The sequence below is a fragment of the Penicillium maclennaniae genome (assembly GCF_028827695.1).
Source record: "Penicillium maclennaniae strain IBT 15551 chromosome Unknown utg000007l:1.0-4884863.0:1.0-4888362.0, whole genome shotgun sequence".
Taxonomy (NCBI): domain Eukaryota; kingdom Fungi; phylum Ascomycota; class Eurotiomycetes; order Eurotiales; family Aspergillaceae; genus Penicillium; species Penicillium maclennaniae.
In genome coordinates this window covers 3,728,530-3,753,147 of record NW_026623219.1, presented here as the reverse complement: position 1 = coordinate 3,753,147, position 24,618 = coordinate 3,728,530, and the positions used below count along the sequence as shown (strand labels likewise).

At 42.2% G+C, this 24,618-nt stretch overlaps 5 protein-coding genes across 5 annotated transcripts; 2 read left to right on the top strand and 3 right to left on the bottom strand.

The window, feature by feature from the left end:
- Positions 1-9,016: 9,016 nt before the first annotated feature.
- N7477_008615 (uncharacterized protein) lies at positions 9,017-10,632 on the bottom strand (the record flags this gene model as incomplete). Its single annotated transcript, XM_056970278.1, has 3 exons — positions 9,017-9,278; positions 9,350-10,484; positions 10,548-10,632. 3 exons carry the CDS (start codon positions 10,630-10,632, stop codon positions 9,017-9,019), a joined length of 1,482 nt encoding a protein of 493 aa, XP_056820310.1.
- Positions 10,633-11,285: 653 nt separating this feature from the next.
- On the top strand, positions 11,286-13,060 carry N7477_008614 (uncharacterized protein; the record flags this gene model as incomplete). Its single annotated transcript, XM_056970277.1, has 5 exons — positions 11,286-11,480; positions 11,529-11,715; positions 11,776-12,271; positions 12,324-12,504; positions 12,593-13,060. 5 exons carry the CDS (start codon positions 11,286-11,288, stop codon positions 13,058-13,060), a joined length of 1,527 nt encoding a protein of 508 aa, XP_056820309.1.
- A 1,451-nt stretch (positions 13,061-14,511) lies between these two features.
- On the bottom strand, positions 14,512-15,077 carry N7477_008613 (uncharacterized protein; the record flags this gene model as incomplete). The annotated part of the gene is made up of 2 exons (XM_056970276.1): positions 14,512-14,813; positions 14,876-15,077. 2 exons carry the CDS (start codon positions 15,075-15,077, stop codon positions 14,512-14,514), a joined length of 504 nt encoding a protein of 167 aa, XP_056820308.1.
- A 416-nt stretch (positions 15,078-15,493) lies between these two features.
- On the top strand, positions 15,494-17,206 carry N7477_008612 (cytochrome P450; the record flags this gene model as incomplete). The annotated part of the gene is made up of 3 exons (XM_056970275.1): positions 15,494-16,854; positions 16,925-17,069; positions 17,123-17,206. The coding sequence occupies 3 exons, from the start codon at positions 15,494-15,496 to the stop codon at positions 17,204-17,206; spliced, it is 1,590 nt and encodes a 529-aa protein (XP_056820307.1).
- Positions 17,207-18,008: 802 nt separating this feature from the next.
- N7477_008611 (acyl-CoA thioesterase) lies at positions 18,009-18,449 on the bottom strand (the record flags this gene model as incomplete). Its single annotated transcript, XM_056970274.1, has 1 exon — positions 18,009-18,449. The coding sequence occupies one exon, from the start codon at positions 18,447-18,449 to the stop codon at positions 18,009-18,011; it is 441 nt and encodes a 146-aa protein (XP_056820306.1).
- Between the last annotated feature and the right edge of the window lie 6,169 nt (positions 18,450-24,618).

Sequence of the window (24,618 nt, the reverse complement as noted above, 5' to 3'; positions counted from 1 at the left end):
TCGAACCGGGAGGCTAGACTACTCTTTTAGGATAGTTTATTTCTATTATTACGATTAAGATAGAGAATAAGGCCGATACTAATACTAAAGTAATAGATAACCGTAATCCTAAGAGTGTTATACCTAATAATATATAGGATATAGCGATATAGCTTAAAGAGTTAGATAAGGAATATATAGCCGACCTAATATCTATTAGCGACTTATTTAGTGTGGTCTCTAATCTTTCTATAGCTTAGTCACTTCCTAATAATTACCTATTAGAAAGTGATAAGGAATATAATCCCTCGTAGGAGAGAAAGGAAACTACTAAATACGGTTATATTACTTAAAGAGTAGCTATAAATAAGACTCTAGCCCTTTCTACGGACGCTACGAATAGATAAAAGTTAGTAGTACTTAGATATATTAGAAAGCTATCCCTTCCGGAACTAGATTCGACCTTTACTAAGGATATAATCTATCTGCCTTATACGAAGAGAGTGTTTAAATTATTCAATATATATAGTGCTAGTAAGGACTACGCGGCACTAATAGTGCGAATTAATTTTATTTATTAATACACTAAGGACTAAGATACTATAATAAAGGAGAACCGAACGTAATTTCTATTAGATACTAATAAGCTATAGTCAGATTTCTACCGCTTTAAGTATTAGGCTAATCCTCCTATTATCGCTAACTATCGTAGGATAACCTAGTTATCCTTTAAAAGCCTCTATTATAGGGTATCTCCTACTCCTAACCCTATAACGCCTATACCTATTACGTTAAAGTTATAAATATAAGAGCGGGGGAGTATAGTTATTCTATAGTTATTTAGCTAATTAAAGGAGGACTTCGATAGGTATTACCTAGGTGGCCTTCTTACTCTCGTATATAAGGAGATAGATATATATAATTACCACTATCTACCTTATATAGGTAAGCCTCGCCTTAGGTAGTTAAGGAATATATAGTACGGTATTATTTAATAGCTTATCCGTTAGGATCTAGCGTACTATATATACTATATTTTCTTTTGGCCAGACTACGCTTACCGACTAATCTCCTTCCCGTATTACGTAAAGAGTACTATACCTAAGGAATAGACTTATTTTAGGTATATTAATATAAATCTAAATAACTTAGTGCAGACTAAATAAGGTAGCGCAATCCTATAGGGCAGTCTAGTATTAAATAATAAAGATAAACAGAATTATACTAAGATTCTGCCTAATATATATCGCTATATTCAGAAGTAGTAGGCTCTTATATAGGATAGGACGAACACTACGGATAGCTTCGTGCAGAAGATTAATAATTACCTTTAGACCCCAGAAGATACTAAGCGATATAGTACTAACTAAGTAAAGGAGATCTATATAGCTAGTGATATCCGAATTAGTTTACTTAGTATCCCCTATAGATTAATAGGCCCTATAACTAAGAGGCGAAGAAGTATTTTACTATAATTTATATGTATTAGAGATAATCACTTAACTCTAGATACTCTAGAGTTCGGTACATAAGAAGAAGTATCTACGACACACCGAGACCTTACGTAAGCTCTAAGAACTCTATTAGGGCTTACGAGTAGTATATATAGCTATCTATAATATATATTCCCTATAGCGCCACGATTCCGCGGGGAAGGTTTAATCTCTAAATACTTAGTTAGTCGTAGCCGCTAAATAGACCCTAATATATTAGCTAAGTTAGATATCCTCTTCGGACCGGATAAAGCAGTAATAACCGCCTATATTATCTTATAGAGGAGGAAGGCGTAGTAAATATACGCCTAATTATTTAGAGATATAATTAAGGCGGAGAAGCTAGTATTCGGGAAAGATTCCTTCTTCTACCGTAAGGTATTAGGGCTATATATTAGTCCCCCCTAATCCAGAAGTTGTACCTCCGGAGGATAATAATAATAAGGAAGAGATATAATATCCGCGGCGATAGGGAATAGGTATTCTAGTCCTTATCTTTCTTTACTTTTATTAAAGTGGCTTAGGTATTCTAAATTAACTGCGCTTAATTACGGCACGGTTAATTTTATAGGGAGGGGTAATATATAGTGGGAGAATTAGTGATATAATAAGCCTATATATATCCTTAGGCATAATTTAATATCTGCAGTGCATAGTATATCTCCAGACACACTTAGAGGGAGATAAGTCATCTACCTAATTCATTCAGGATTCACCCAATTTCTTCTATCCATAATACAGTATTAAGATTATCCCGCACGGCCGCAACAGGGCATCAGTACGGCCTCACCCAGCATCCTCTACACCAGACAGGCAGTGTGTTGTCCAGTCTGCATCGCCAGACAGCCATCGAGCCGTTCCCATTTCAGTATTTAATAAGCTCTGGACCCCGGAAGATACTAAGAAATATAGCACTAACTAAGTAAAGGAGATCTATATAGCTAGTGACATCCGAATTAGTCTACCTAGCGTCCTATATAGGTCGACTGGCCCTATAACTAAGAGGCGGAGAAGTATCTTACTATAGTTTATCCGTATCAGAGATAACCACTTAACTCTAGATACCCCAGAGTCCGGTACGTAGGAAGAAGTATCTACGGTACACCGAGACCTCACGTAAGCTCTAAGAACTCTATTAAGGCTTATAAGTAGCGTCTATAGCTATCTATAATATATATTCCTTATAGCGCCACGATTCCGTAAGGAAGGATTAATCCGAATACTTAGTTAGTCGCAGCCGCTTGATAGACCTTAGTATATTATCTAAGTTAGATATCCTCTTCGGACCGGATAAAACCGTAATAATCGCCTATATTATCTTATAGAGGAAGAAGGCGCAGCAAATGTACGCCTAATTATTCAGAGATATAATTAAGGTAGAGAAGCTAACATTCGGGAAGGACTCCTTCTTCCACCGTAAGGTATTAGGGTTACATATTAGTCCTCCTAATCCAGAACTTACACCTCCGGAGGATAATAATAATAAGGAAGAGACATAATATCCGCGGCGAAAGGGAATATTATAAAGGAATACCAAGGACTACCGGTGAAGGTCTACCCCGCAGTGTAATAAGTAAGACTCGGGCCCGATTCATATTTAAATCGAGGGGGTTTCCAGATAAGTCAGACTTAGCAAGAATCAGTCTTGCTTCTTACAATACTACACCCTAGTTCAGACATCCTTCCTTACCTGACCGACAGGCTTTCTACCCTGAACACGTAGATTCTTTACAAATATATATTCTGGTCCTATCTTTCTTTGCTTTTGTTAAGTGGATTAGGCATTCTGAATTAACTGTGCTCAACCACGGGACGGTTAAATTTATAGGGAGGGGTAGTATATAACATGGTCGGTAAGCGAGTGGGCCATGTAAGCGAGTGGGCCACCCAACCACTTTTTATCTATATTTTGACACTTTTATCAACCATAACGCCTTTATATTGATTAATCTCTAGCTTTATATATATTCCTTCTATGTCCGATCTGTCCGCAATTAGTGCATTGAGGTGGACGCCGCGTCTTCGGTGCTGGTTTGTCCTGCGGTAGTAGGCTTAGTGGAGCTAGTAATACCTCCTTATAAGCTTCCTCGAGCTCTAATACTTCTCGTACGGATAGACCGTTATCGTGGGCTATCCATCTAGTCTTAAGAGCACGCTTTTGCTTTTATGTAGTGTTTGCGGCACGTAGCTGCTTATTTTCTTACTCGAGAAGGATACCGTTTTGCATCGCGATCTGACAGCCTTTAATAAGCTAGTTTAACGCGGTTTGTGAAGGTGATAGCGGACTTTTTAAGCGTCGCTTTAAGAAAGCTTTAATCAAGGATACTTACTTTAAAAGCTTATCGATATTCGCGGGCGTATATAGGTAGAAAGTGCTTGATTAACTACCGCGTTTTATAGGAGGTATTAGCGTCCGAAGTTAAATATTTAGCTTTAATAGCACTTATTAAGGATTAATTAGCACTAATCCTGCTGCTCTGAAGCTATTTTAAATTATATTTATTTTATATATATTAATACGAGCTTATGGGTATATAAAAAGGAAATTAAGTTTATCGATATAGTTAATTCCGAGCCATATCTTTTGGTCGATTAAGCCGCTATACGAACGCTTTAAAACGGCAAAATATCCGATATTAAGAGGCTAAAATAGATACGAAGAATACGCTAGTATACAGATTAGGATAATATCGTGATCTACGCAAATTTAGTCGAATTCTAGCGTAAGATAACTCCCGTGTCCGTCGAGGACTAAACAATCGTTATCTTCTACGCGTACGATAATTTGTTAACGGAATAAATTACTTTTAAAGCTAGCGAAGGCCTATCTCGTCGGTTATCTATCTATTTACACTAACTTCGAAGCGCTAATCGGGTAGAAGATCTTTAAACTATACTTAATTATATAGTTTGCCTTTAAAAATAAGCGTCGGCGGAAGCACTTACCCTAAAGCGTTAATTAACTTAATTATAGTTACCTACTCGCGGTTTCCTGGCTATAAAACTAATCTCCGACTATAGTATTCTAATAGGGTAATCACCTTTTAGGCCGTATAGAGGCCTATTACGAAGCCAGTCTCGTTAAAGTTATAGATATTATTCGGTAAGATACTATATTACTGAATTGTGGCTTATACGAGGTTAAACTATACTTAAATAATCTTTGGATCCTCTTATTCCGCCCGCTAATAATTATATCGTCGATAGAAGCGAGCTTTAAGCTCTGGACAGCGCTAGGTAAAGTTACATAGGGGGGTCAAAAGTCTGTTTACCTATCTGAATTTATACCCACCCCCCTTTTCCAATTAAACTTCACCACCCCATATCTCCACCTCTATGAGGTCTTTCGGCATCGAAATTAGTGGTAATCGGCCGCGTGGAGCTGAGCTTTCGGAAACCACTCGTGCTGCTATTGTTTATGCCCTTGAACTGGGTGGGTTTTGTCGCGTCAAACTATCTATAACACCAAAAACCACTTCCAAAAGCATGCACACGTCAAAACAAACCCCCGATCAGGCCGCCCACTGAAGCTTACCCCCTCTGAGCGTCGATATGTGTTCCGTCTAGTACGCCGTAGCCCTACAATGAGCTATAAAGCCCTTTTGGTTGATACCGACTTTAAAGTATCAAAATCAATATTAAAACGCGTCCTAAAGCGCTACAATATCCGCAAATAGGTTAGCAAGAAGCGTATCTTTCTTAAAAAGTATAATGCAAAAATTCGACGCGCCTTTTGCCGAAAATAGGGTAGTGTGCTATATTTTAATAATGTGATCTTTTCCGATGAATGTTCCGTCCAACGTAAGTCAAATTCTATCCACCAATACGTATTCTTATTTAAGAATGAGCGATATAGGAAGGATCTTGTGAACCTTATGAATTATGGCAAAGATATCCGGCAGATGGTTTAGGGATCTATCTGGCTTGGTGGTCGCTTAAAGTTGATAATTATAGAACGCGATACTTTTTCGAAAAAGAACGGCTACACCACGAATTCATATCTTGATACCCTCGAGGAAGCGCTCCTACCTATGTACGAGCCTAGCATAATATTCCAGTAAGATAATGCGCGTATCCACGTAGCAGAAATTGCAAAAGAATGGTTCGAAGAGCATAGGATATAGGTAATGGAATGGCCGCCGTATTCGCCTGATTTAAATCCTATTGAGAATGTCTGGAACTTGCTAAAATTAAAGCTATTCGAGCTTTATCCACAGCTTGCCCAGCGTAGGCGTTCTAAGATGGATTGGAATGAATTCCGCAAAGCCCTAGTCATCGCATGGGATAGCATTGATCAGGCTAAAATTGATAATTTTATCAGATCTATGCCTCGCCGTATTGCCGCGGTACGAAAGGCAAAGGGCTGGTATACGAAATACTAGATAGTTATCATATGCATCCAGTTTGAATTGAATATCATTTAAAATGGTGGAGAAATTAAAGAAAATAAAATGGGAAGATAGAGGCGAAATTGGTGTGTACACAGACTTTTGACCCCCTATGTATATACCCATTTTTCGCTAACGGTCTGGATAGGGGCCGAACCGCGCCTCGTAAGTAGAATATTCGCTATTTCTCGTACGTAAGCTTGCGTAGGGGCTGCTCCGCGTGAATCTAGTAATAGTATCCGTTACTAAAGTAGTTCCTCTTTAATTTAGGTCAGTTTATGACTATTTGCGCGAGATTTAGCGCGGTTTGTGGTACCGCGAAGCCGACGCGTGAGCGTATTACGGGGGACTTAGAACTGCTTTATAGCCTGCCGGATAGTGCTAATCTCTTTGCTATTTATAGCCTGGATAGCAAGCAAAAGGCGACCTTCTTGCTGGATAGAATCCTAGCTAGATCTGACGCGAATTGGAGGCATAGTGCTTGATTAAAGATGAATGGTCGCGCGGAGATAAGAAAAAGTGGTTGGGTGGCCCACTCGCTTACATGGCCCACCTCAAAACACCATAGTAAATGCGATAAATTACAACATTATATCTCAACAACCGTAGCTTCTCATAATGTCTTCTTATAAACCTATGTTCTTCATACTGAGACTAACATTTTTTAAAAGCCTCGAAAGTTTTAGGATATAATGATTAGAAGATATATCCTTGAAGCTTAAAAGAGGTTAAATTACAGTGTATTTTTGGTAAATATTGTCAAATCAGAACTAAATTGACCCAGCCTCTTAAAATCAACTTCTTATACTCTAAATAAGTAGGATACGAAAGATAGAGTCGAATAAACTTATGATTGTTGAGATATTCTGTTCTTAAATTATCGCATTTACTATGGTGTTTTGAGGTGGCCCACTCGCTTACATGGCCCACTCGCTTACCGACTACGTTAGTGGGAGAACCGGTGACATAATAATAGTCCCGTAGCATACCCACACCGCTTCGGGTGTTGGTCCGCCAGGGCCCAACACAATTCCATAGCCCAACACATATCTTGAAGCTATTCACACCCATTATTCCTCCACCCACCATGAATTCTTCGTATATCGCTATTGAGCAACGTATCCAGGCCGCCTGTGAAGCCGCCAGAAGTCGAAAAGACGCCAAAATCACCGCGCTAGCGCGCGAATTCGACGTTCCCGTGATCCGGCTACGGGCGCGTCTCCATGGTCGGCTGTCTCGTTCATAGCGTGCTATCACCACTAAGCGCCTTGATGCCTCGCAAGTGGCAGTATTAATCAGCTGGATCAATACGCTTGATGGTCTCCACGTTCCACCTACCGCGCGTATGGTTAAAGCGAGTGCGAATGCGATAATCGAGAGAGATAGGGGAACACCGGTTAATAAGATATGGGTATACGAATTCATAAAGCGCCTCCCCGATAGGCTTTATTAGATGAAACAAAAGCTAGCGGAGAAGGTAAGGATCGAGGCTAAGAATATTAGTATCCTATAAGCCTGGTATAATCGTCTTAAGCTATATATAAAGCGAATCCCGCTATCGAATATCTATAATTTCGATAAGACTGGCTTCTAGCTTAGTTAGGGGAAGCCTTAAAAGGTTATTAGCTATAATAAATATCGCACGAGGCTATTCGCAAGCGAACGATGTGATCTCCTGACCGGTATTAAGTATATAGCTGCCGATAGATAGCTTATAGAGCTATACTTTATTGCACTAGGTGTGGTATACCTCGAGCGATAGTATAATAATAATATACTTCCAGATAAATCACGAATTATAGTATCGCCGTCTGGATATTCGAATAATATCCTTATAGTTAATTAGCTTCGCTTCTTCTAGCAATATACCTATTATTGGGCTCGTGGTGGTCAAAGGTTATTACTTTTCGATAGTTATAGCTCGTATCTTACCTAGGAATTCCTCGACCTCTGCGAATAATGGAATATTGTTGCCTTTGTCTTCCCTCCGTATACCACGTATATTGTCCAGCCTCTGATAGAAGCCTATTTCGAGCCTTAAAGGAGAGATTCCGTGCGAAGAATAATATAATTACGCAGTAGGGTAGAGATACGAAGGATATTGCTGTCTTCTTTCGCGAGATTACTGGGATTCGGCAGCAAGCTATGACATCTCGCACTATTCGGAAGGCATTTACTGATCGCGGTATCTATCTATTTAATCTAGATCTAACTATTTAACATCTCGATGCTATAAGATCACCTACGCCAGAGCTTTATTGGCCAGACGGGGATACTCCGCCGCCTTAATTATCTAGTTTACCTAATTCCCCGCCAAAATCTGCGACCCAGGCACACCGTATATAAGGGAAAATATCTAGGATAGCTAAGCGTAAGGCTATAAACCCAGATATCGGCCGGCAGATCGATAGGCTTTCCCGCTATATTGTCCAGATGACAGAGGAGATCAGCCTTCTAAAGTCTACTATTCAGCACTAGCTACCGCCTATGCCTTCAAATGCTCGCAAATCACAGAGGCATATCGGCAAATTCGGAGCCATAACCACAAAGGATGCGAGACGCCGGACTTCGACAAGGAAGGACAAAGATCATACGGTAAGTGTGCGGAGAGGGAAGTAGGTGGCGCCTCAAAGCTTATTTTTGACCCCTGAATCGGCTACGGACGAGGTTGAAAATATAGAGACACCAAGTAGGATGACTATGGCGCCTAATTATCAATTTGATAAGGGATATCTATAGGTGTGAATAGCTTCAAGATGTGTGTTGGGCTATGGAATTGTGTTGGGCCCTGGCGGACCAACACCCGAAGCGGTGTGGGTATGCTACGGGACTATTAGTCTATATATGGCCTCAGGCATAATTTAATGACTGCAGTACGTAGTGCATCTTCAAGACACACTTAGAGATAGAGAAGTTATCTACCCAATTCATTCAGGTTCACCCTATTTCTTCTATTCAGGATGCAGTATTAAGGTTATCCCGTACTGCCGCATTAGGGCATCAGTACGGCCTCATCCAGCGTCCTCTACACCAGACAGGCAGTGTGTGTGTGTGTGTGTTGTCCAGTCTGCACCGCCAGACAGCCATCGAGCCGTTCCAATTTCAATGTATAATTGCTGTTTCGCGCGCCAACACGCGCTAGGGGGTTGATGACGGCTACTTCTTCTCTTGTTCATCCAGGTATCCTTGAGCAATGCTCGAAAAGGTGTGGAACTCAACCGAGTCGCCCCAGCCTCGAAGCCAGCCGACGAAGCGATCAACCATGCCCATGACATGGGCCATGCCGCTGGTGTCAGGATGCATCAACAAGGGGAAAATGAAAGTGCCGTCCTCCTTATCGACACTAGAGTTCTCCCACAGATACATAAAGATGTCCTTCCACCGCTGCTCAACTACCCGTACATCTACAAAGCCCTGGCTGTTGGCGACATGTGGGAAATATTGCATCGCCATCATGTCCTCATTGTGCCACCCAGTAGGAATCTCAACAAGGGGTGTCCAGCAGGCCGCGCATCCATTTCGGCAACGTGTGCCGGCTCCATCCAGGTGCTTGCCGGCTGAGAGTAGTCGATCCGTTGGAATGGAGGGTCGCTCGGCGTGAAGTAAGGCTGGGAATCGTGATGACTCAGAGAGGAATCATACAAGAATTCAAACTCCCTGAGGAGCTCGATCGTCGTCTCGCGAAGCGCGTACATCGGCGCGCGGTAACCTCGTACCCGTTTCCCGGTCAGACGCTGGGCTACTTCCATACACTTGACCAGAACATCGCGCTCTTGGGCTGGCGTCATCTGGTAGGCCCCCTCGTGGGCATAGCCGTGAAGGCCAATTTCAGCGCCCGAGGCAACGATCTCTTTTACGGTGGACTCAAAAGTCTGGATGGTATGACCTGGAATGAACCAAGTGACCTTGTCGGCTATCTGGTGCTTCTTCAGCATGTGCAGCAATCGGCGGCCACCCACTCGGCCGGAGAAGACTCCAGTGCTATAGTCTGCGAGGTTGTTATCTGGGTGATCTCCTGTGCCGATAAATGCAGACAGCGCATCGAAATCAAACGATAGAGCAATTTTGACTCTAGGTTTCTTTGCGCTGATGCTCGGAGGCAAGCGACTTGATAGGACGAGATCGGACCCTTGAAGAGGAGATGTTCCGCACAGAAGCTCAACAATCCTAGACGCAGAGGGCTCGCTAGACTCTGGTTCCAGATTCAAGAAATTGACAGACGCTTCCTGGTGAAGCCGCAATACATCATGTTTCAGCTTCGAAATGATCGAATTCACTGGTTTGCCGAAGTCACTCTCGTACCCAATAATCTGAATTGTGAACGGGTTGGCCAAGGTACTGCTTTGTGCCTTGGATGCGTTCTGAATTTGGTATTGAAGGAATGATTTGACTTGACTGAGCAAGCTTTGCCGGGCATTGTACAATGTATCGTCTTCATCCCATTGAGATAAAGGTACCTCCCAAATTGGGTCCTGGGTAGCTTGGGCTTGACTCCTGGTGTCGATAATGAAGTGATCAACTCTGCCATTCAAGGCCTCGATCGCGGAATCCATCTGATAGACTGAGCTTCCATCGGGTATTGGCTTGTCCAGGTTAAGCAGGGCGACTTTATTACCGTGACTTTCTGCAATATCCATGAGTAACACATTCTGATTGATCTTTTATTTTCTTTGATTCTCGTACTAACCTGCAAGCACAGTCTGTAGAGAAGATGTTCGAGCCCCGGTAGATCCCGAGAGGAGGATAAGTTTATCTCTGAAACTGGTACCCATGGCCAAAATGACTAATGAAGAATATAAGGAGATGACTAGAGAGGGAATTGGACTTTCAGTTCAGAATTATTTGCAATTCAACATAGAACCCAAGACCACATGCTAGACTGTAGGGTACTTATACCGGTTGTGTGCTATTTCCGAGGTTCTGATAGTCCCTCGGGGCCAATAGTGGAGGACGACCGGGCTTAGTTGAAGAAGGCAACTGCCAGCGAGAGCGGAATCGGGCACGCGCCCGGTGCGGGGTAGCTGACGGGCGGGGAGCTTCGGCGGGTTGTTAGTTACCGGCCTTTCTTGACTTCGGATACGACCGCCACTTATTGCCAAAAAGGCACAATCTCCAAGCAGCCTGCTGGAACTGATTTTAACTGGACAGATGCGTTGATCCGGCAGGAGCCAGCGAAAGCTTACTCATGAGATGGGAAGTGTATCAACCGGGCATCTGATAGAGCATTGATATAGAGATATCTACATGATAATGAATTGAAATTACTATCATGACGTTCATGGAATGGTTATCTATGATTAGCGTCCGTATTGCATGGTGCTCTTTCTGTCATGGGATATATATCTGGGCTGTCACCATTACATATCCCGTTTCAATGTTTTTGAGAGAACTACCGTGATACTTTCTTCATAGTATCTCATTCGCAATGACAACTCTGCCGGCCAAGGAAAAAGCTGCTGATTTGGAGGCTTCGTCTCCTTATTCGGTAGCAGATGTCGACACTCTCGATGTCAACGTTGCGAGTTCCAGTATAGTGCTGACAAAGAGTTTCAATCTCTTCAGTGCTTGCGCAACTGGAATTACTACGGGGAATGCCTGGGCGGTTCTGGGAGGTGCAATTGTATGACACTCGTTCTGCTTCGATCGATCTCTAGAATAACAAATCCAGATTGCGTCGCTCTATAACGGCGGCCCTCCAGGCATTATCTATGAGTTGTACGCTTTTATGAACCCCCCCATGCAACAAGTCCGTCGCAGTTCTAACATACAACACAGTACTGTGGTATCCTTCTTCTATTGTTTTGTCGGCGCATCAATTGCAGAACTCGCTTCATCAATCCCAGCTTCTGGAGGAGGTAAGCAATGCTTCAGAGAGTCCTTCCCTTCATCAACCTGGCTGACCCGAATCTTTATAGTCTATCACTGGGCCACCGTAACCGCAGGGCCACGATATGGCAGAATTTGTGGCTGGTTTGCCGGCTGGCTGAATGCTTTGGCATGGACCTTCGCTGTGGCCAGCAACACTGTCATGACGAGCAATATGATCGTTTACGCTTATTCGCTCTACCACAGCGAATTCAATCCACAGCGTTGGCATATCTTTATTTGCTATCTGATCATGTTGTGGATTTGCTGCTTCACAGTGATGTTCGCACAACCAGCACTGGCAGCTATTAGCAGACTTGGGTCGTTTTTCATTGTTGCAGGACTCCTCATCACCACTATCGTTTGCGCCATCATGCCAAGCAGAAATGGGTCTGGCTATGCCTCGAATGACTTTGTCTGGAGGGATTGGAATAACCTGACGGGCTACTCAAGTGACGCATTAACATTCCTAGCGGGGATGCTGAATGGTGCATTCGCTGTGGGCGCTATAGACTGTGTCACTCACATTGCAGAGGAAATTCCACAGTACGTGATTGACCTTTCCAATTGATACAACCCTGACTAAACTGGCTACCAGGGCAGAAAAGAATATCCCTAAAGCTCTAGCTTGTCAAGTGCTCATCGGGTTTGTCACGGGCCTCTGCTACTTAGTTTCGATCTTCTACGCCATCAATGACTTGCCGAAGATCATGGGTTTGAACTCGATCTGCCCACTTGGTGACATATATCTTCAAGCGACTGGCTCTAAAGCTGGTACAGTGGGACTCTTGTCTATGACTATCGCACCTATCTTTATTGCCACAATTGGTTGCTTCATCACATGTGGACGAACAATTTACGCTCTAGGCCGTGACGACGCGACCCCATTTTTCTAGCAAGATCGGAGCCGTCAGCCCTAGATGGCACAGCCCATTGTGGGCGACCTTTGCTTGTGGCATATTCTTGACCTTCATCGGTGCCATTTATGTGGGATCCCTCACTGCATTCAACGCTTTTATTGGTTCGTTCGTCGTGCTTACAACGGCTTCTTATCTTCTGGCCATCTTTCCCCACCTGCTCACTAACCGGAAAAATATTCGACCCGGTCCATTTTGGATGGGGAAGTATGGCGCAATGGTCAATGTCGTTGCCTGCTCGTATATTGTTGTCACTTTCGTGATCTACTGTTTCCCTTACTCTGTGCCAACTTCGCCGGAGTCCATGAACTACACCAGCGTGATTACATGTGGATTGATTGTCCTGGTGGGAGTGTGGTGGCTGGTGCATGGAAAGAGCAATTTTCATGGACCTCAGATCACCATGTCAGGGCAATAGAGGCGTTCGCCATATTGCTTTGAGAAATTGTGGGCTCTTTCCTTGGTGAGATAATGCTGCGTGGCGGGGTGAGAAGCAGTAATGTGTTAGGACATGAATGCCTTTGGTTCCAGGCCTTGTATACCATCTAGCCCTATGTTATTTAACTGATTAGTCCATTGATTATGTCTATGCTCCTCAGTAGAATGAAAGAATATCCTCTTTATCCCGGTCTCTAGGCCTACATCATAATATATGGATTAGCTTTGATTGAATGGAAAACACTTGTGCAAAGAAACAATTTTGCGCATGATGAAATGTCATACATGAACCAGCTTTCACATAGCCCTTCTCCTATTTTCTACATTTAAGTAACTTGTACTATTATGGCCCTTTTAGGCGACCTGTTGTATCTACAGAGAGGTATTCTTTTTTTATCATTTCATCGATATCGCTGGCTCCTGCTGGAATCGGCTTGTGCGGCCTGGCAGGAAGAACCCTGTAGCGATAAGGCTATCACGCGTCCTCCGCCCTCGATCCTCCATATGTCACCTGATAGTGTCCGACGATTCTCGGAAGCTTGCTAGGTATTCGGGTTAGGCTCCGGCAGCTGTCTCGTATTTCCCCACTCATAATCGCCCTTGATCGGTCTCCACATTCCTTCCTTCTGGCGCCTCTGCGATCCGTGTCATCTATTGCCTTAGCCCGTGCGTCGGAAATTGCCACTGCTGATATCCAATTGACAAATAGGGTACTACGATCATTAGTCATTTACTCCCTTTGCTTGTTAGTCAAACTCAAGATCGCTATCTTTCACCGAAAATTGATCATGAGCGCCTCATGCATGAGGCACCGCAGGGGACTTTCTCCCCACCTTCTCCGAAGAAAGGCGAAGCTGGTGACTCTCGTCGGCAAACTAGTGTTATAGACTTTCTTATCTTAAAAGCCACATAAGAAAATGTTCAAAAAATATTGGGCATAGAACTTTCTCAGATAGCCACTTTGAAAAGTACTAGCTTTAGCACAGGTGAATAACTAAGGTTTTCCAATGTTCAAGGGGACGAGAATTTGGGCATAGAGAAGGAAACGTTCAATCCGAAAAAGCCCATTATGCACTAAATGTGGAATCATTGGATTTTTCTCACCTAAACATAGAGGATGCATTTTCTGTCTCTCTTCTTATTATATTTTGGGTCCAAGAGTCAAGATTGACTCTACTTCTCGCACCACATATTGAGTGCCCCGAATGCTCACTTTCTCTCCTGGAACCCACCGCGAGCTCTGACCCCTTCCAATGAGGTCTTTGGCCATGGAAGCCAACTTGCCCCCTTTACGCCCTAGTACATATTGCTCTTCCCAGCGATCACCGAGCCACTCCTCTCGCCGCGCGCTCACTTGTTTACCGGTGAGATTTACAATCCACTTTTTCTCAGGTGATTGATGTCTCACGTGGACTTGTTCCTGATAGAGGACTAGATAGAATCTTCCAACCTTTGCCAAAAATTCTTTGGTAACGAGATGTTGCCCTTCGCCTGGGCTATGGTCGACGGACTCCAAGACCCACGAGGTATTACCTCCGAAATATTCCGGCACATCTCGCAGGGATGATATCTCCAAACCTCCTCATAGCTGGTCATCGGTGCACCAGGTCTGTCCGGACGAGGCATTGTTCCTGTCTCCATGACATCCCCGTTGGAAAGGGCCACAAATGGGCAAGGTTCGCTCACATTGAAATTCAGTAGGGAATCAATGACATGGGTGAAGATGACACGGCCTGCCCTCAAGTTTAGCAGTTACTTCTCAGACTAGCCTGGGGGCTCTAGTATGCAGTCATACATGGATTGATATCCGCTAGTCGACACTCCCCTGCTAGCGCCCAATCAATGCCTCCGGATTGCTGATCGACCCGCAGATCGACGTACCATTCACCGACGAATAAAGCAAGAGTATCGGTGTTTTCAAAAGGTGGCTCTGGCACCCAGCGCATAGAACTGCGAGTCAAGATGATGGACTTGGAGGATGGCGTTGATGGTCTCATTGTGATAGAATTTGCTCTTTTAGGAATGCCCTACCGAAAGGAAGCAAGACTTTATAGCTCAGTGCGCCACAATCTGGATCTCCCTCCGCCCCTCATTTTGTCAAAAGCCAACCCCGCATCAGAGCCTCGCTGGCTGTTGCCGCATCCATAACAATTCGGTTCAGAGGCTTTCTTCTTATCTAACGGCACCATCATGTTTCCCTATCTCGACACGAGGCGGGTAGAGTGAATGTGTCATCTCAATGACTTCGCTAGTTCCTACCGTTATGAACCCCGACGTCGAACAGTCTTATCTTTGAGAGAGATTCTGGTATAACTGAAGTAACTACACTGCCTTTCGTCTTCAGCTATCACCTTCATATTGAGACTTTGCAATCTTCTACCGTGTCTTGTCAATCATTGTTGTCTCGACGAACATGTCGCTCCTGCCCGCAGCCGCCGCTACCTTGGTAGCAGGCTTTTTGCTTTACTATCTGTGTGGGGGACTATTGCTTGGTCCTCTGGCTCGAATTCCAGGCCCCAAAATATTTGCTTTGACGTCGCTGAGTCTTGCATACGAAGACTACAAAGGCACGCGCACTCGCAAGATCAATGCCCTTCATAACAAATATGGAGCGGCCGTCCGTGTCGGACCGAATGAGGTAGCCTTCAATAGTCTATCTGCACTGCGTACGATTTATGGCGCTGGAAGTGGGTTTGAGCGAACCAGCTTCTACCAAATGTTTGATGTATATGGACGCAAAAACATGTTCTCGTTCCATACTGTCAAGGAGCATGGCGAACGGAAAAAGATGTTTGCCCATGCCTACGCCAATTCCGCGATGTTAAAAGGTGTCACTGCTGCATTGGTCGAAAACAAGGTGAAGCTGTTTTTGGAACTCCTCCAACGAGAAAGGGAGACAAGTGAGATATTTTCCACTCTCCATTATTTCTCTCTGGATACCATCACAGAGTTCCTCTATGGAAAGTTCGGTAAGACTTCGTGCTTGGAGGGAAGTGCAAAGGACCGTGACCTTCTAGGTGATATCATCGATATCGCTCGTCGGAAATTATCGTGGTTTGCGGTCCATTTCCCAGCTTTCACCGACTGGCTTTACTCAAGGACCGGCATCATGGGCTATATCGCAAAACAATTTTACCCGATGCAGAAACCTACCACCTACACTGGCATCCGGCTGCATGCAATGAAGGCCTGTCTAGCCTATGCTCAGGCCTCTCCACAGGAGAAGGTCGATCAATCACCCTTGATCGCGAAGCTGTGGAACCACCATCGGTCTCAGAAAGAAGACGGTATTGACGACATGGACATTGCGTCAGAGTGTGCTGATCATCTTCTGGCTGGCATCGATACAACCAGCGATACCTTGATGTTCCTCATCTGGTCTCTGTCTAGACCGGAGCACAAGAAGTTCCAAGAAAAGCTCATCGAGGAAGTTCAAAGTATTCCTGAAGAAAGCCTTAACAGCGAAGGAATTCCAACTACAGAAACAAGTGCCAAGTTGATATACGTTGATGCAGTGATCAAAGAAACGCTTCGGCTATACGCTCCTTTACCAGGGTCTGAGCCACGAATGCTTCCCGTGTCGAAGATGATAGATGGATATGCTATTCCAGCAAAAACGGTGGTTTCAATGTCTCCTTACTCTCTGCATCGCAATGCCGAGGTCTTCAAAGATCCACTGAAGTTCAACCCGGACCGTTGGATTGATGCTTCACCAGAGATGAAGAGGTGGTTCTGGCCATTTTCTAGTGGAGGCAGAATGTGCATTGGAATGCAGTAAGTCTTTGTGCCACTCGATCCCAGACTTGATCATGTTAATCATCATTTGCTGATTGACTCTTTCAAGTCTTGCTATGGCAGAAATGACTACACTTGTGGCTGCTATCTACCGCAAATATAAGACCACCACGAAGGGTGATTTTGATGTTATCTCGCCCGGAATTACCGGTCGCTATGAGGTGTTTTACGATGAAACTTGCCGTGGAATGCGCGTATGTTTACTAGTCCATTTTTGATGAAATCACTTGACTCACCACGACTACAGGAACATGAATGCCATATTGATTTCGTAGCTCAGGATAACACGGATACCCCCGGTAAAAGCTCTACACAACTTCGAAAGACATGACTGTCAGAACATTGTCTGAAGCTTTAGGGTCTCTATTTCTTTGTTGGTGAGACGCGCTTGACGTACAATTTTGATCGATCTATCGCAGCATTTATGAACAATTTGATTCACGAGATGGTACATAATGAGACTCAGAAAGTATATAAAGAGTAGCTATTCTCTTCGAGGATATTCCGAGGCCACTTAACTAAGCAGCACACAATACATGAAGCTGAAATAGAACTTCTCAAACCTGACGCGCGTTTTGGGGTCACTACTTCTACTACCATCACGATTGCAGATACATAATCCTTCGTCAAAAAGGTTCCTACACTCCACCGGGCGAGAATTGCAATAAACTTCGTGATGCAAACAAGACCAGTGGCAGGCGTTTGCGAGCGTTACAGGATGTCCCAAAATTGGCGTCACCACTCACACTCTGACTTGGTTCAAAACTCTAATTACAAGACACCCAAAAGCGAACCAGTGCATTGACAGGTATCGATTCCAAGATAGCCGCCAATCTACGGGGGCAATTTGTCAACCAGCCTATTGGTAACAACCATAATTCTTACTGGAAATGACCGCCAGCATTGCCTTCCCTGTTCCACCTCATTGGAGGAAAAGTATCTTTTGAGCCAGATTCACTCTGGTACTGCCAATGTGGTCATATTGAACTATGATCTACGTAGGTTCACCTCTAGGAAATTTACTTTGTGACACCTACGCACCAACTTGAAGAATGGAAATTCCACTGTCATCATGGAACATGCAAACCGTACTAAGACATAAGCTATATAATAAGCCCCCAGAATACATATATTTACTCAGTAACACTGTCCTGGATACTCCGCAACGCACTACTCTTATGCGCAGGATCAATAGCAGCCGCATTTCTCGCCCTCCTCCTCGCATCAGTCCAAAGCATAAACTCCCCATAACTCTTTGGCATGACCTTGATATCTCCCTCAACCAAGAAAGTATAATTAAACATACCGGTCGACTTCTTCGTGCCGTGCTCCACGTCCCGAACCTTCGAGTCAGCGCGCACCTGCACACGGGTAAATTTGCCCCTATCTTCGCGCTCCTCGGGCTCGGTGTACGCTATCGTGGCGCGGAGGTAAAGTACGCTGCCGACCGGAACGGGGTTTTCGAAAGTTAAGGGGTCGAGGGCGAGGAAGTTAGGCCGGGCACGCGCGAAGGAGGCAGCGCAGCAGAAGGCTAGCTCGAAGGATTGTTTTAGGAGGAAACCACCGAAGATCATGAAGTTATGGCGGTTGCGGTCTTGGGGTTATATTATTATGGCGGATTTGAGGACAGTCTCGCTTATATAGACTTAGTTATCGGGGCGAGTTATGGGAACTTAGGGGGGCTATAGTTGTTAGTTATGTGTTGGTGTAGAGTTTGCAAAATGCGGTACTTACTAAGATAGGATATCTCTTTTGTCTATATTAAGTGGATTAGGTCACTTTCCTTAGTATTGGGAGACTTCTTAAGCAGACTGCGAGTACGGAGAGCCTTTTTGGCTTTGGAGTTCTCTTCGCCCTTTCTGAAGAAGTTCTTCTCCTCTTCCGTCTCGATAATTAGGGGTGCCACAGGAATGGGCCTATTAGACGGTGAAATGGGAACGGCTCGATGGCTGTCTGGCGATGCAGACTGGACAACACACACACACACACACTGCCTGTCTGGTATAGAGGACGCTAGACGAGGCCGTGCTGATACCCTATTGCGGCCTCACTGGATAATCTTAATACTATATTATAAATAGAAGTAATTGGGTGAATCCTGAATGAATTAGGTAGATAACTTATCTCCCTCTAAGTGTATCTAGAGATATAATATATATTATAGATATTAAATTGTGCCTAAGGCCATATGTAGGCTTATTATATCACTAGTTCTCCTACTATATACTACCCCTCCCTATAAAATTAACCGTCCCGTAGTTAAGCGTAGTTAATTTAGGATGCCTAAGCCACTTTAATAAAAGTAAGGAAAGATAGGACTAAAATACCTATTCCCTATCGCCGCGAATATTATATCTCTTTCTCGTTATTATTATCCTCCGGAGGTATAACTTCTAGATTAGGGTGACTAATATATAGTTCTAATACCTTATAGTAGAAGAAGGAATCTTTCCTAAATACTAGCTTCTCCGCCTTAATTATATCTCTGAATAATTAGGCGTATATTTATTACGCCTTCTTCCTCTATAAGATAATATACGCGGTTACTATAGCTTTATTTAGTCCGAAGAGGATATCTAACTTAGCTAATATATTAAGGTCTGTCTAGTGGCTACGACTAACTAAGTATTTAGAGATTAAACCTTCCCCGCGGAATTATAGCGCTATAAGGAATATATATTATAGATAGCTATATATACTACTCGTAAGCCTTAATAGAGTTCTTAGAGCTTATATAAGGTCTTAGTATACTATAGATACTTCTTCCTATATATTAGACTTTAGGGTATCTAAAGTTAAGTAGTTATCTCTAATATATATAAATTATAGTAAAATATTTCTCTGTCTCTTAGTTATAGGGCCTATTAACCTATAAGGGATACTAGGTAAACTAATTTAGATATTACTAGCTATATAGATCTCCTTTACTTAGTTAGTATTATATCTCTTAGTATCTTTTAGGGTCTAAAGGTAATTATTAATCTTTTGTATAAAGCTATCTATAGTATTTATCCTATCCTATATAAGAGCTCACTACTTCTAAATATAATAATATATACTAAGCAAAATCTTAGTATAGTTCTATTAATCTTTATTATCTAATATTAGACTACCTTATAGGATTACGCTATCTTATTTAGTCTACACTAAGTTATTTAGATTTATATTAATATACCTAAAATAAGTCTATTCCTTAGGTATAGTACTCTTTATATAGTATAAGAAGGAGATTAGTCAGTAAGTGTAGTCTGGCCAAAAGAAAATATAATATATATAGTACGCTAGATCCTAACGGATAAGCTATTAAATAATACTATACTATATATTCCTTAATTACCTAAGGCGAGGCTTACCTATATAAGGTAGATAATAATAGTTATATATATCTATCTCTTTATATATAAGAGTAAGAAGGCTACCTAAATAATATCTATCGAAGTCCTTCTTTAATTAGCTAAATAACTACGGAATAACTATATTCCCTCGCTCTTATATTTATAACTTTAATATAATAGATATAGGTATTATAGGGTTAGGAGTAGGAGATACCCTATAATAGAGACTTTTAAAGGATAAGTAGGTTACCTTATGATAGTTAGCGATAATAGGAGGATTAGCCTAATACTTAAAGCGGTAGAAATCTAACTATAACTTATTGTTGGACTAAAAGGGTAAAGCTACCACGAAGCAGATCGTGGCCCCTTAAGTCCGTGGGATCAACCTTAGTCCGGCTAGGTCAGTCGGTGCCAGACAAAGGTGGAAGGTCAAAGGTCGTAGGATAGACTATAAGCAGATATAGCCTAAACGAAGGCATAACCACAGTCCTGAGGATCAAAGGAAGAAGGTAGAGATGACTTTGGAAAGTAGAAAATGACTCAAGGAAAGTAGAACTGACTTCAGGAAAGTAAAACTGACTTGATTCTATCTGCTAGACAAGAAGGACGTATTTATAGGCTAGAATAGCCTAGAGATGACGTCTAGAATAGCATACAAATGACGTACAAACACTAGGCAGCAACATAATGAAGGTGGCAAAGAAGGGAACCGAAGAGAAGCGAAAAGAATGATGTCAAGGATCGACGGTCTAAGCCACCCCGAAAGCACCCCCGCAGGATCAGGCTATGCATGCCTAAAGGTGGACGTACCCCTAAGGGAAAGTGGTCCGCCTATCCTTAAGGGGACCGAGGGTCGAAGTCTGTTCACCGGGGTCCGAAGACCATGGTCGAAGTCCGCGGGCAAGGCATGCCCGAAAGCACCCCCGAAGGAACGGACCATTCATGCCTGAAGGCGGACCATTTACCCCTAAAGGAAAATGGTCCCGCCTATCGTTCGGGGGAGGGCCGCGGACCAGAATCAGAAGTGGTCAAAACATCATTTTGATAGAAGAAAAATCTGGTCACGTGATCAATGCAATCTGGTCTTATATGTTGAATATAAGGATAGATCTTTCTATGTAGCATTGGTCTATATTCCAATACTTATTAGTATCTAATAGAAATTATATCTGGTTCTCTTTTACTATAATATTTTAGTCTTTAATATATTAGTAAATAAAATTAATTTATATCGCTAATATTATATAGTCCTTACTAATACTATATATATTAAATAATTTAAATACTCTCTTCGTATAAGATAGATAAATTATATTCTTAGTAAAGGTTAAATCTAGTTCCGGAAGGGATAGCTTCCTAATACGCCTAAGTGCTACTAACTTTTATCTATTTATAGTATCCGTAAAAAGGGCTAAAGTCTTATTTATAGCTACTCTTTAGGTAATATAACTATATTTAGTAATCTCCTTTCTCTCCTATAAGAGGTTATATTTCTTATTACTTTTTAATAGATAATTATTAGGAAGTAACTAAGCTATAAAAAGATTAAAGACTACACTAAATAAGTCGCTAATAGATATTAGGTTAGCTATATATTCCTTATCTAACTCTTTAAGCTATATTATTATATCCTAAATATTATTAGGTATAATACTCTTAAGATTATAGTTATCTATCGCTTTAATATTAGTATTAGCCTTATCCTTTATCTTAACCGTAGTAATAAAAATAAACTATCCTAAAAGAGTAATCTAACCTCTTAGTTTAATAGTAGGTAGATCTTAGCCAAAGCCTACTTTATAGTAGTACCTATCTTAGTCTAGTTATAGTCTACACTAAATAAGATTCTCTTATCTAAGGGCTAAGGTACACTTCCGGAGGAGGGCCTTTAAAAGATCCCCTTAAATAACTCCTTTAGTGTTTCGGATATCTCTGCCCGGCGACAATAAGCGAGAGAGAACTTTATTATTAATAGAGAGGCGGACGTAATCATAGCTAAGGCTAATAGTAATAAACTTACTCGCTAACCCTATTATTAAATAAGTAATTAGGTAACTAAAGAAGGTATTCACTTACTATTCTCCCTATACTTTAATAACTTTTAGCTTATTTATAATAAGATACTACTTATTCTAGGCGCGTTATACTTATATCCTTTAGCCTTTAGATTACCTTCTCTAGAACTCCTTATACTCTTCTAAGCTTCTATATAGTTCTTCCTTATTAATATATTGGTATAGTAAATTAATAGTATACTCCGTATAATTATAGCTTCGAAGAAGCTAGAGGGCATTCTCGATACTATTAATAGGCTATCTATATACCTTAATATCTCTTAGGAGGTTATTATTATCTATATCGATCAGAATTCGTATGCGAAGGTATACGGAGATATATAAGGGTATAGTGGGGGGTTAGAAAGAGAGGTTTTATAAAGTGAAGTTTATAAAGTGAGGCTTTTTAAAGTAAAGTTTGGGGCTTTTAGTATTTTATATTCTAATACTTTATAGGGGATTTATTATATAGTCTTTTTAAATTAGTAATAGAATTATAATAAATAAAGGAAAATCGTAGTAATAAGTGTTTAATCGGTAATAACTAATAACAATAAGTATCCTTCCCCTTCTTATTATAAAAGGAGAGCTATCCCTTAGCGATATAAATAAGTGTAAGATATAAGGTATTTTGGTGCCTTAGGCGAAGGATCTTTTCGGCCGAAAAAGTATCTCGTAGTATCGGTGGAATAATTATTTAAATAGTAGGATAAAAGGGTTATTATACTGCTCTTAGTCGACTAATTAGCCTTCGCTTCCGAAGGTGGCCAGTCTATATAATATCCTATATCCTATTGGAATCTCCTATTCTACGAGGGTAAAATCTTTTAAGTCTGTCGCCGTTAATTATATCCGCGTTCTTATCTCCGATATAGCATAGGATAGTACCGTTAAGTTCCCTAATAGAGTAGGATCTATTTCCTTTAACAGACTTAATCTAGTATAGTCTAAGCTATCGAAAGCGGAGCTTCTAAACAGATATTATATCTAAAGACCTTTAACTATTATATCGTGAGTGGCTCATAGAAAAATTGAACGGACGAGTACTGCACTCGGGTGGAAAGCACGGTTTTTGAGATATCGTGAGTGGCTCATGGAAAAATCGAACGAGAAAGTACTGCACTCGGGTGGAAAGCACGGTTTTTTCAGATAGCGTGCATTCCATGCGACTTCCACTCCCACCTGGCTTCCACTTCCGTGTGCCACTCACGATTTTCTAGAAAGCTTGTATTCCCCGCCTCTACAGCTCTCACCCGACTTCTACTTCCGTGGCATTTAGCTCTTTAAAAAAAGAAAAATAACGGGCACAGCGAGTGCATACTCTTAATAAATCGTAAGCAGGTGCGAGAAGGAGGCAAATATATTACAGCTGTATTCTCTATCGAGGAATTTCACTAGAGCCCAAGGTATAATAGGGGTCATCCAAGAAGCACGGAGAGAGGAACGCTATACTTAGAAAGCATAGGTCATCAAGGATGACGATATCATGGTTGGACGAGCGCCGGTTCAGGATGACGGGAAGGGAGGTCCCTTATTTTCGTTATCTGATCTCTTGGTCTATATATAACATACTCGAGTAGTGCATGCGCGTCAAACTACCCTAAGATCTCGATCCGTTACTAGCTTCGGGGTTGGATAATATGAATTCTGGAGGCATTAGTGGACTATCCATTAGATAGCATTAGCGACGTACTAGCTGAGAGCCAAGAAAGGCCCAAAATCCCGAAACATCCGCCGAAAGAATATATACTTGGCCCGTCTCTCGGAGACGGATGCCCAGACAGACATCTGCATCGCACATCTTGCTGTATTCGCATGCCTTTGTCATCAGAGTTGATTTACGACGACAATGTTTCTGGCGCTTTGCTTTCTTGCTCGGAACAAGTCGGCTCGGTCGCGTGTGTGGTGCAGCACACATTTCTAAGTTGCCACTTCCACGAATAAAGAGATGCCTCAAGCGTCACTTTTAGACAAGTGAAGGAAAGAAAAAAAAGAAGGAGGCTAACTATCTAAGTAGTCTCAATTTTACTGCGGATTAGCAGTTTTTAATAATTGCACAGAGTCACGGTTTCGCTAACCATGCTTAAAGGCGAGGGTAAAACACTGCTACGTTGGAAAATGGAAAACCTACCCTTTAGGATCAAAAACTGAGTGGAGATAATTTTGCGAACCCTATGTTTCACCAACATCTTTCCCCCGGATTTTGCAAGGTCAGTTTTACAACACCTGGATTATTGAAAATAAAGTGCGGGTTCACCGCCCGCCGTTCTCTTCCATTGACCTTCACACTGATGCCACAACTAAAACCGTCGTTTGTCACTTGGCCAAAACGAGCAAAGCAACCGAGGGCAGGA